At 42.1% G+C, this 13,427-nt stretch overlaps 1 protein-coding gene across 3 annotated transcripts in view; it reads left to right on the top strand.

Annotated features, from left to right (window-relative positions):
* LOC122655572 (protein fluG) overlaps positions 1-13,427 on the top strand; it is a 97,509-nt gene that overhangs the window by 62,845 nt on the left and 21,237 nt on the right. For all 3 annotated transcript variants that reach the window (XM_043849788.1, XM_043849787.1, XM_043849789.1), the window contains exon 14: positions 82-227. In XM_043849788.1, the coding sequence (XP_043705723.1) occupies positions 82-227 (146 nt within the window). The remainder of the gene's footprint in view (positions 1-81; positions 228-13,427) is intronic.

Raw genomic sequence — 13,427 nt, 5'->3', positions numbered from 1 at the left:
AAAAAAGTAAAAAAAATCATATTTCAAATCAAATATTTCCTTATTTTTGTTCACTTATTTTTATCTTCTTTAATATTGCAGATTCATGCAGAAGCAGGTAATGGTCAGTTTGAAATAGCACTGGGACACACAGTTTGTACTCTTGCTGCTGACAACTTGATTTTCACCCATGAAGTTATTAGGGCTATTGCAAGAAAACATGGGTTATTGGCAACTTTTGTGCCAAAGTGAGTATATAAGTTTCTTTACTTGTGTGCTATTAGATTAATATTGCATTCAATATGGCGATACATGTCTATGTTCGTCATTTTTTTTTTGGATGAATAAAAAATTCATTAACCAAAGGAAAGAAGGGGGGAGAATACAAGCACGAGGCAAGAACAGAACCTTTCCTAAATAAGACAAGGATGGCAAACAAAGGGGAAGATCCCCAACAAAGCGCACTAAAGAAGGACGCCTGAACTAACAACCAAAATCCAGCCAAACAAATCAAACTATCAAGGATCCAAAGGCTCACGGCAGAGAGCATGATTCCGGATATCCGAGCTTAGGGGCGCAATCCTCTCCGGGCAGGCCAAGGAATAAGCAATGTAAGGATGATTCTTATGAAAAGGAGGGGAGCTAGGGTTACGGCGGCGAAAGACTCGAAGGGACGGGGGGGCAGTAGACTGGGGCGCAAAGTGGAGGAACCCTGAGTTGGAGTTTAGGCCCAGGTGTGGGAGGGCTGGAGTAGAAGGGTTAAGGCAATGGGTCGAATGGGTAAAAGGATTTGGCCCAATAAGACCAGGTGGCCCATTAAGATCAGTTTGATTCGCCAAAGGGAATCGGGTGGTGGGCTGGGCCATAGTAGGAATGGCCAATGAAAGAGAAGGGACCACAGGTGCGGTGACCTCAGGGGATCAGGGGGTTAAGAAGGCTTTGACTTGGCTTTTGAGGAAGGGGATAATTCCTAGGCTCGCAGGGTTAGGTCTGGGAGAAAGTGACAAAGTAACAGGGAAGAGGGACGTTACGAAGAGGGAGAGGGTTCCCAGGCTGCAAAAGAGTTTCAGACTGAAGGATCAGGGGGAGATCCTCCGCCAAAGAAGACGATCTGATCACATTTGCACAGACCATTGCAGCTATTCTAAATTCTTATGGTTTTGGGAATCTATGCACAGACCATTGCAGCTATTCTAAACTTTCTCATTGATTTTAATATCAAAAAACATTTAATTTTGTCCAGTATGTTTGGGTTGCTATTTGCACCCTCTTTCTCTTTTGTTGTGAGGAGCAGTCAAAGTGATCAATTTGTGAACTTTGTATATTTTGTAATTGTTTCTGTTTTAGTTTTGTTGTTCTTCACTGTAGCATAGTCTTGTTGAAGTCATTTATTTTAGCATGCTACCATGACTGCTGCTGCTGCTGCTGCTTCTATATCCATTGTTGTTGTTATCTTTTTATTATGCCCTCTCTAACCGATCCACCATTTTTTAGGCACATGAAACAATCCTAGCTCATTTCTCCCCATTTGACTTGGGTGTTACCCCTAGTTTGTGAGTGTGTTTCTTCATCATGTCTGAAGTTAGTGGACCGAAAAAGGTTGCTTCGAGTAGTGCTTCTCCTACTCAGATGGTTTTCGAGAACCCAAATACCCAGATTTCCATTGTGAAGTTGGACAATACCAACTACTTGGACTTGGCACATTTTTGTGAAGTTTCCCCTATGGAGTAGGGGAAAGCTAGGGTATGTTACAGGCACCATACGAGCCCCCAATCCAAATAACACAATGTATCCAAAATGGGAGACTGAGAACTCTACTGTTATGATTTGGCTAATCTTCTATATGAAGCCTGAGATTGGGAGGAGATTTATGAGGAAGGAAACTGCCAAGGATATCTGGGATAGTGTTTCCAAAACTTTAACCGATTAAGTGACTCGGCTAAGGTTTATAAACTTCTTCAGAAGATCATTACAATAAAGCAAGGAGATCGGACTATTTTTGAGTTTATAATATTGTCATTGGTTGGTCCTTATTATATCCTTTGCAGGCAGGTTGGTCCTTATTATATGAGTTCTAGAAGCTTCATATATCTACTGGTCGGGTATTTATGGTCTTCCTCAATCTACTATCAAGTCCCTTGAAGCTCTTATGGCTTCCTTTCTATGGAAGGGCTCAGATTCCTCACGGTTCCTTCACCCCTTAAGTTGGGCTGCAGTGTGTCTTCCCAAGAAGGAAAGAGGGTTAGGCATTAGAAGAATTAAAGAAGTGAACACAGCTGGTATCTTCAAGCTTCTCTGGAAGATTGCTTCGAAGAAAAAAAGCATCTGGGTGGATTGGATTTATTCGGGACCCCTAGGCCATGACTCTATTTGGACTGCCACATCCTTAACTGATGCCTCTTGGGTTTGGAGGAAGATTCTTGCTAGCCGTCATTTGGTCCTTCAGGTCATTCGCTCCAACATTGGTGATCGTCGATCTACCTACCTCTGGCTTGACAACTGGCACCCTATGGGAATTCTTCTTCACCGGGTCACCCCAAGATCCATCTACACCTCGGGCCTCCATAGACTCTCCTTGGTGGCTGATATTCTTGACCATAATGGTTGGGCTCCTCCCCTCTCTGGCCCTACCCTCAATCCTATCTGGAATGAGCTCCCCTCCATCACAAGAAGGTCTGCATCAAGAGGTGACTGTGTTTCTTGGTCGTCAAACAGCTCTTGCTCCTTTTCCTCCAAGGTGGCTTGGAATTTTGTTTGTTTGAAAGGCCCTTTGGTTCCTTGGCGTAAACTTCTTTGGTTCAAGCATCACATTCCTCGACACTGCTTCACAGCCTGGAGAGCCTTCAACAACTGTCTTCCAACTCAAGCTTTTCTTCGCAGCCACCAGATCTTAGTCTCCCATGTTTGCTGCCTTTGCTGGAATAGCGATGAAGACTTGAACCATCTTTTCTTTGAGTGCCCTACTGCAGATGCCATCTGGAAGGGTATTCTCCTCAAATGCTGGCCTGCTCACAGAAGAATCCTTCCCTTCTCTAGAGAGTGGATTTGGATTCATATGACCTTTGCTGGCTCCTCTATTTGTGATTCGGTTGGGAAGATGGCGTTTTGTGCAACTCTCAACCATATTTGGATGGAGCACAATTTAAGGAAATGGACCTCCAACTCTCGATCTTACCAGAAGATTTGGGATTCCATTTCTTTTGAGATTAAAGCAAAGTTATCCCTAGTCCCTCCCTCTAGTTGTCTCGACACCCCCAGGAACAGGACCATTGTTCAATCCTGGGGTCTCTTTAATGCATCTTTGGTTACTCCGGCCTCCCTTAGCTAATGCTTAGGCTGGCTGGTTTTTCTTTTCCCCTTTGGGGCCCTTTGTAATTCTTCTTTCTCCTCTCTTTTGGTAATGAAATTTCTATTCACCCAAAAAAAATATTGTCATTGGTCTCTGGGTAGAGTGTGATCATTATAGGGACCTCCATTTATCCAACCCAGATCTTCTTGGTGGCTTGAATCTGGATTATGAGCCCATCTAGATACAAATCTTGGGCTGGTCTCCTCTTCCATCCTTAGATGACGTGTGTAGATACTTGCAGAGTGAAGAATTCGGAGGGTGGCCATGGAACCTGCTTCCTCCCTCGAGCTGTCTACTCTTTCTTCAAGCTCCCACAGAGATTGGCGTGGTGGTGGCAGAGGTCAAGGGTCACCCCGTGGAGATGACAGAGATAGGCTCAAATGTAACCATTGTGAGAAACCTGTGCAAACTAGAGAGATGTTGGGTACTTCATGGCTGTCCTCTTGGTACACGTGGTGGATCCACTGGTATGTGTGGTGGCAGTAGAGCAGTAGCTAGAGCATATTCTGTGATGAACTGATAACTGAGATTGATACTATGGAAGACCCACCTACAGCATTCCGCAAGGTCATGTCACAATTGGGTAGCTCACCTTCTACACCTACAGTGCCAGATTCCTCAGCTTCTGCTTTGCAAGTCTCCACATCTGCTTCCCCCAACTCTATCTTGGTTCATTAATTCTAGTGCCACTGACCACATGACTGGTACGTCCCACTATTATGATTCCTATTCCATTTGTTCTGGTAGGGATAACATTAAGGTAATTCTCACTTTCCTCCATTTCTGGTAAGGGCAGTATTCCTGTTACTGCTTCCATTTCCCTTGACTCCGTTCTTCATGTTCCTAGCTTTGCCACTAATTTTTTATCTGTGACTCACTTAACTAAATCCTTGAATTGTTGTGTCACCTTTTTCCCTTCTCATTGTCTTTTTCAGGATTTGGTGATGAAGAGGATTATTGGCAGTGGACGTGAAGAGAAAGGGCTCTACCTTCTTGAACCTCTACCACTTTTTTTGTCCACAACTCAGTCTTATGTGTGTGGACGTAGTGACAACAGTTCTGTGGATTCTGTGGTGCTTTGGCATCAACGTCTTGGTCATCCCTCTTTTGTTGTTATGAGGAAATAGTTACCTCATCTATTTTCTTCTTCCCATGTCTTTCAATATGAACCATGTATGTAGAAAAAATATATATATATATAAACCATGTATGTTTACCAAACATTCTCGTTCGTTTTATCCCTACCATTGTAATAGATTTAATGTTCTTTTTCATATTGTGCATGCTGATGTTTAGGGACCCTCTCCTACTACCTCTTTATTTGGCTATCGCTACTTTGTTTCATTTGTTGATGATTATTCCCGCACTACTTGGATTGTTTTGATGAAACATAAGAGTGATATATGTGATGCATTCAAAAATTTGTATAAGATATTCCTTGCTTGGTTTTAAACTAAAATCAAAATTGTTTGTTCTGATAAAGGGGAGGAGTACTTGTATGGTGGCCTCCAAAGCTTTTTTACTAATAATGGCATTATCCATCAGCAAGCTTGTGTTGACACACCCCCAATAGAGTGGAGTAGCTGATAGGAAAAATCACCATTTTTTGGAGATCACGAGGAGTCTTTTATTTGGCATGCATGTTCCTAAAACTTTTTGGTTTGACACTCTTCTTATTGCTACTTTTTTTCAACCGCATACCTACAAAACTCCTTGGTTCCAAAACTCCTTTGGAAACCTTGTCTCCTCAGGTTTCTGCTCTCTCTCTTCCTCTCAAGTTCTTTGTGTGTGTTTGTTATGTTCATGTTAACAAATTCTCTCGGACTAAACTTGACCTCAAGGCTCTCAAATGCCTCTTTCTTGGGTATCCTCCACTACCAAAGGCTACAAGTGCTACCATCCTTCTTCCCGAAGGCGACTTCTCTCCAAATGTCACCTTCCTTGAATATGTGTCTTTCTTTGCTTCTCATCAGCATCCTCTTGAGGGGGAGAATAGTGGGACTGAAAAGCCTACTGATGACATTCCCTATCTTTCTCCCCTGCCTATTTCTACTTTTATGCTTGACATTGGGAAACACAAAGAGGTAGATGTTATTGATTTTGGTGATCATTCAGGAGGTAGTTTTGGTAATAAGGAGTTAATTATGTACAAAAGAAAGAAAAAGAAGACCTGCCAAGAGTCCTCTTTGGATCCACATCCTGAGATCCACCCTCCTCTCCTTCTGATTTAGACCTTCCTATTGTTGTTAGAAAAGGAAAGAGAGTTTGCACTAATCCTATAGCCTAATTTGTTTCTTATGATGCTCTCTCTCTCTCTTACAGGTGTTGCTTTTACTGTTGCCCTCTCTTCTGTTTCCATTCCCAAGAATGTCATTGAGGCTATGTCTGACCCAAAGTGGAAACAAGCCATGTCTGAGGAAATGATTGCACTTAAGAAGAACTGTACTTGGAAATTGGTGAATCTTCTTAGGGGAAGAGCTCCACTTGGATGCAGGTGGGTTTACACAATCAAGTACGGGTTAGATGGTGCGGTTGAGAGGTACTAGGCAAGGTTGGTGACCAAAGGGTATAATCAAGTGTATGGGATTGACTATCAAGAGACATTTGTTCCTGTAGCTAAACATAATTCTATAAGGGTTCCCTTATCATTGGCGACAAGTAGAGATTGGCCATTATATCTGTTAGATGTGAAGAATGCCTTCCTCCATGGGGACTTGGAAGAGGAAGTGTATTAGCAAACTCCACCCGGCTTCAAGCTCTCTTCAGCTGAAGGGAAAGTGTGCCTCTTCAATAAGGCACTATACAGTCTCAAACAATCCCCAAAGGCGTGATTTGAGCGGTTCAGGCAGGCTATTCTGAAGAATGGGTATTCCCAGAGTCCTTGCTGATCACACCTTATTTACTAGGCGAGGTAATGGCACCATTACAGCTCTAATGGTTTATGTTGATGACATTGTAGTGATTGGAGATGACAAGGCTGAGATAGGAAGGATGAAGACCTATTTGACCCAATAGTTTGAAATCAAAGATTTGGGACCCCTGAAGTATTTCTTTGGAATTGAAGTGTCAAGGTCCAAGAAGGGAATAAATATATGTCAAAGAAAGTTTGTGCTGGACCTGTTGAAAGAAACAAGGATGTCGGGTTGCAAACCTGCAAATTCTCCTATTGAATCATAAGCTAGGAGAAGACTGCGGTCCTCCCCTTGTTGATGCAGGAAAATACCAGAGACTAGTGGGGAAGCTTTGTTAGAAGTTGTGTAATAAGGGTAGTTTAGGAACTAGTTGCCTTATTATGTATTTTCTCTTTTTTTATCCCTTTTTATCTTTTATCTCCCTAGGGAGGTGGATGTAATATTTTCCTTAATATCATTGATGTAGTATAGTTTTGTGGAGTGCTCTCTCCAACACAACAAGATACAACCGAAATATCTCTCTTCCATTCCCTTATTCTCTTCTTCCTCTCTTCTTCTCCTCCTTTTCTTACTTGCATCCTTAACCTAAAATCCAACTTAATATCAGAGCTTTAGGTTTGAGAGTCGTATTATTCCTCTTTCCCCTATTCGTTCCCTCTCTTTGAAATCCTAGAACTCAAGGAATTTCAAGGAAGAGGCTCTTATGTACAACCTATTGGTTGATTGAAGATGATCCTTGAGCTATTTTGAAGCTCAATTGAAGTTCGTGAAGCAAACCAAGTTGCAGCTAGGGTTTCCGCTAGCTCAAGCTTGCAGGCAATGTCTCTTTCTTCCTCGGCATGTGTTTGGAGCTTGGAATAGCTCAATAGAATCATACAAGGGTCCTATTTATGCTCCAAGGGTTCCTCCCTGATGAATGAGGGTTTTGTTTGAGCATAGCTCATTCTCGTGGGGTCCTATTTATGCTCCAAGGGTAAACCCGAAACTGCTGCTACTCCTTTTTTCTTACATTTGGAGTGCCATGGACTTCTCCCTTGGTAGAGGAATGACTATGGATATCTTTGTTTGAGGTCTTGAAACTTGTTTGAGTGGGTGTTGCTTCATATAAAGGGTTAGGGTGAGGTTTTGTTAAGCCTATGCTTGTTTCCTCTCTTGCTGGAACTTATTTCTTGTGTTTGGAATCCTAATTTGGGTTGAGTGTGTACTCCCCACCTTATTGGGATAACTAAGTTTATGGTCAAGTGCCATTTCCTTTACAATATGGTTGATTCAGCTACATCTGGACTTGGTTCGGCTGATTCACAGCCCACTCCAACAGCTCCTCAGTTGATTTATGAGAGCACACATCTATAGATTTCCTTTGTGAGACTTGGTGGCACTAATTACTTGGACTGGTCACACTCTGTGAAGCTTTTCCTTAGGAGCAAAGGGAAACTTGGGCACATTACAGGTGCTATTAAAGCCCCAGAGCCTGGTTCACCTACCTATAAGAAATGGGAGACCGAAAATTCTACAATCATGACATGGTTAATCTTCTCCATGAAGCCCGAGATTGGGAGCATGGTATAAAATCTCGCGATATATCGGCGATATATTGCCATATTTCGTAAATCTCGACATGGCCGAGATACGAAACACTTCCGAAACAAAAAAATACAATGTCTCGTCGATATATCGTGGATCTCACGATATATCGTGAGATCTCACGATAAATCGCGAGATATTGAAAAAGTGACAAATAGTGTCACACTAAGGCCCCTTTTATACCATATTTCGCAGCTCTTGGTCGATATTTCGACCGAGAGCTGTTGAAAATCAATTTTTCTCTCTTCTTCCTCATTTTTTGCTTTTCTTCCTCCTTTCCAAGCCTCATCCAAGCATTGTTGAAGCTCCTTGTCGCCGGGAAGACGTCGGAGAGTCATCTAAGCTCATCATCCAAGCCTATTTTCATTATTTGAGGTAAATTCTATTTCTCTAAAACTATTTTTTTTTAAAAAACTTTGTACAAATATTGTTGGATGTTGATGATATTAATATATGTTAGACACCGGAGGCCGATCTTCAGCCTCACGGTGTCGAAATTTTTTTCCCATATGTATTTTTTTTATTTTTTTTCTGGTTTTAAAAATTCATTTTCCTACAACTAAAATAGGAAATAATTAGGGGTAATATGACTTAGATGGTAATGAATTAAATATATGTTAGACACCAATGGTCGATCTATGGCTTCACAGTGTCGGATTTATTTTTCTGCTCTTAAATAATTCTTTTAATTTTCGAAAATTAAGAAAAATATATAAAAAATTAAAAAAACAGAAATAAATAAGGAAAAAAATGAGTTTTAAGTTTAAAAAATAATGAAAAAATATGAAAGTTATTTCTATATGTTTTGAGATGCATTACATGTATATTATGTTTACTAATTTTTGGTTTTGTTGTGTTAGGTCAATACTTATATTAACATTATATATAAAAAATTGGTTTTAATTATGTGAAAAATATAAGGGTTAGGGGAAAAATATTAAATAACTATACAAGTGTATTAGTAATCTAAAAGTGTCAATTGAAGTGCATCTACATTAAGTTTTTTAATCATTTGTGTTACTTACATTGCAGTAAACAAGTATCATTATGGCGGATCGTGATAGACAACGTGCGAAGGGCAAACAAAAGGTGGGGGAAAGTAGTCAACAAAGGGGGCGGAGGGAACAAAGAGAACAGAGGGAACAAGAGAGACCAGCCAGCCAGCATAGGGGTGACATTGTATGGTTACATGGTACTCCCATTGATGGGGATAAGAGAAAATCTATATGTAACTATTGTCACATGCAATTTATGGGAGGTGGGTCCAGTGAGACTTAAACAACATCTTGATGGAGGATCTAAAGATGTTGTAGGTTGTCATATGGTCCCTCTTGAAGTAGCCAGGAGATTGGTGATAGTTTGAGGGGAAGAAAGAAGAGGAAGGCGACAAGCAAAGGATAAGAGAACAACTTGAGGATACAGTGAGGAGTTCGATGGGAGGAGGAAGACGATACAATGATGATGATGATGACTCCTCCTCTGATGATGATGATGATGACATTGCAGTACCTAATGACATACAAACAACAGAGGAGGCTAGGGATTTTAGGCGGACTGTTTCAAGGAGTAGAGTAAGTTTTCAAGATGATCAGCAGAGACAAAGAGTAGGGGGTAGTGAAGGAGCTGGCAGTTCTGGAGGTCCTAGAACTTTGAATCCTTTTAAAAGATCACAAAGTGTGAGGGCAGCCCCAACACCTCTACCAGTACCAGTACCACCATCAACATCTGATCCTAAATTGCATAAGAAGAAAGGAAGCAGTCAACCTAGAATCAAAGGAGCATGGAAGGGGATGAAGGGATTGGTTAAAGAATCAATAACTAAGTGGATGCTATACCATACCATCCCAGCAAACACTGCACAAGGCCCCCATTATGATACCATGATAGATACCATTGCAGAGGCTGGCCCAGGATTCAAGGGCCCCACCCCATATGAGGTAATGAATGTTTATCTACCTCAACAAAAGAGTGAGATTGATGAGTACATTAGTGAGATGAGGAATATGTGGGAGACATATGGGGTGACTATAATGGCAGATGGATGGACTGGGCCTACAAGAAAGTCCATCATCAATTTCATGGTTTATTGTGATGGGAGGACGTGTTCCTCAACTGCTGGATGCATCCAAAGAGATAAAGGATGCAAAATATATTTACTGATTGTTAAAGGAAGTAGTGGAAAAAGATGTGGGTATTGAGAATGTTGTCAGTTATGAACGACAATAGTAGTAACTTCAAGCTGGCCGGTGAGAAGATGATGAACAATAGTAAGTACCGGCTCTTCCGGACTCCTTATGCAGCCCATTGCATTGACTTAATGCTAAAATATATGGGAAAGTTAAAGTTGGTGAAGACTGTGGTTGTAAGTGCAAGACAAGTCACCAACTTTGTATACAACCACTCCTATGCACTCAATCTATTGAGGGAAAAATGTGGGGAGTGACTTGGTTAGGCCTGGCATCACAAGATTTGCCACCAACTACATTGCCCTCAAAAGCATTGAGACAAAGAAGGCCGGGCCGAGAAGCATGTTTGCTTCGAGGAGTGGTTTGAATGGAAGGGTTCCAAGACTGCAAATGGGAGGGAAGCACAAGCAACGATGTCATCTGAGGACTTCTGCACCAAACTAAGGAAAGTGGTGAAAGTTTTAGAGCCAGTAGTTAAAGTTCTACATGTTGCTGATTCCGCTTTGAAGGGCCCAACCATGCCAGTCCTATATCTTGCAATAGACTTGATGAAAGATAGTGTCTATAGTGTGGCTCCTCGCAGTGCAAACACTTCTTAGATATCATAAATGCTCGCTAGGAGAATCAACTTATGCATCCACTGCATAAGGGTCGGTGAGTAAATTTGTTTTATGTTTACTAATTCATAGTATTATTATTTACTAATTACCTATGCATTTGACAATACCTCTATTCTATATGTCATATTTCAAATACTACAACCCTAAGTATCAATATAACAATAGGCTTGGGTTGGAAACTCAACTTATTGATCTTTGTGAAACAAGTAGTGAAGAAGTTGGAGCCGGATGGTACACTACAAGCAATTTGCAACAATGAAGTGAGTTCATTTGGAAACTCAACTTATTGATGCTTTCAAATAAGTAGTGAAGAAGTACTTACTAATTTTCCACATGGGTGTAGATCAAGGTATTTAGGGATGCATTGGGAAGTTTTGGAACCGAGGCTGCGATCTGAGCGAGCACGTGGTGATCTTGGTAATTCTTTTAAGTTTTAAATTACATATGTATTGAAATTTGAAAGTTGAAAGTTGAAACAACATTTGACACATGTCTTTTTTGTTGTAAACTTGTAATGCAGCTGAATGGTGGGTGTTGTATGGGGAATCGGCTGAAAACTTGAGAAGAATAGCAATTAAAGTCCTTGCCCAAACATGTTCTGCATCTGGTTGTGAGAGGAACTGGAGTACCTTTGCACTCATCCACTCTAAGAGACGCAACAGATTGGGGTCTCAACGTTTATCTGACATGGTGTATGTGCACTGCAACTTGAGGCTGAAACTGCAACACATACGCATGGGACATGAGGGACAGAGGGGCACCATTGATCTAGCTGACATCTTTCAAGTTGACTCAGACGATGAGGACCCTATTGTGGATTGGGTGAGGGATAGAGGTGAGCCAGTGTTGGATGAGGAGGGAGGTAGGCCCGACCCCATGATAGCTTCTGAGATTGGTGCTGATGTGGACGAGTATACGGCCGACGAGGGTCGATACATGCGAGGAAGCCTCACCCATACCATTCCAGCCCACCTGGTGGCAATGTTGCTGATGATGAAGACTGGTCTAAGTCCTCAAATGATGATGATGGTGATGATGGTGATGTGGTGGTGGTGATGGTGATGCTGGTGGTGGTAATGCTGGTAGTGGTGATGTTGGTGGTGGTGATGCTTGTGAAGAATTTGACGGCATGCGAGAGCGTTATGTGGTAGACCAGGAGGCCCAGGATACGGCACCTATAGAGCCACTCCGATTCACTGGAGAGACACAGTTTGATCATGCCACATAAGATATGGACCACGGAGCACGTGCCCCCGCACCCCCACCCTCAAGAGGCCCCCTACATACATACTGCAGAAGCGTAGGGGTCGACAAACACGTTCAACACGATCACATGGACATTGATAACCTATCTAGCTCTGTTGGTGGTTTGAGTATGGGTGATAGGGAGGGAGGACCGATTGGACATTGGCGTGCCCCATCTTTTGGCGACGCATACGCCACTCCATTGGCATCGGATTATGGTGCATCACAACCTTACGGTGGATATGGATATGGATCATCATCATATGGGCAGTTTAGTGGGGTAGGGGACTATGACTACCAGTCCCAGTCCCAGGAACATACTGGATCATCTTTTGTAGATAACATCTTTGCATACCCTAGCGGACCTAGCTACCAACCTCACCAGCCATACATGCAACCAATACCATCGTCTCTTGCGCCGGCGCCAACATCATATCACAGTGGATCATCTTCTTCACGGTCTGGATCGAATGGTAACCCTAGTTTATATCCTAGGATAGGTTACCTACAGTATGTTGATGATTCCATTTACGTGACACTTGTGGATGACTACACTCGTTTCTTCTCCGATTCTATACCGTGGTCCACATATGTCCTTCAAACAGAGAGCAATGGACGTCGACTCCAGCGAGGCATGAGTGGGATTGATCCAGCGAGGCACAACAACTACTATTAGCAGTTTAGCACTTGTAATTTGTAACTTAAGTTGTGATTTCATTAATCTATGTGTATTTAACTATTTATACATTAGGGTCGGCGACCGTATGTCAATTAAGGGTGCAAGCCCAACACACCAATTTGAATTCACATTTTTACAATTTTATGGTTTCAATGTGTTTATTAAGCTTAAATAAGGCTGTTCATGAAGTTTCAGGCCTAGATATGGCCAAATACCCCCCGAGATGGACCCCCGAAATATTGCAGAAAAAATGCAATATTTCGGTCATATTTCGCGATATCTCAGATATTTTGGATATCTCGGTAGGCCCGAGATACCGATATATCGCGAGATATAGTACTATGATTGGGAGAAGGTTTATAAGAAAAGAAACTGCCAAGGCAATCTGGGACAGTGTCTCCCAGACCTTTGATAGAGTGAGTGATTCTGCCAAGGTCTATCAACTTCACCAAAAAATTAACTCAATGAGACAGGGTGACAGGACCATTTCTGAGTACTACAGTGATTTTTTTAGTCTTTTGGAGGAGTATGACCTCTACAGGGATCTTCAATTGACCAACCCAGAGGATGAAGCAAAGATGTATCGAACTCTTGAAAAGGAGCGTGTCTTCACTTTACTTGGTGGTCTAAACCCTGACTAAGAACCAGTCAGGCTCCAGATTTTAGGCCTGTCAGCCCTTCCATCTCTTAGTGAGGTCTGTAGTTGCTTACAAAATGAGGAGACTTGGCTTGTTGCTATGGAACCAACACTAGCATCATCTCTTGAGCGGTCAACTCTCAATTCAAGTTCTTTCCGAGGCACCCGTGGAGGTGGTAGAGGCCATGGGCCTAACCGTGAGGAAGATAGAGCAGTGGAGACAGTTGGTGCCAGTG

Source organism: Telopea speciosissima, chromosome 3 (genome assembly GCF_018873765.1).
Source record: "Telopea speciosissima isolate NSW1024214 ecotype Mountain lineage chromosome 3, Tspe_v1, whole genome shotgun sequence".
Classification (NCBI taxonomy): domain Eukaryota; kingdom Viridiplantae; phylum Streptophyta; class Magnoliopsida; order Proteales; family Proteaceae; genus Telopea; species Telopea speciosissima.
This window is presented reverse-complemented; position numbering and strand designations above follow the sequence as displayed.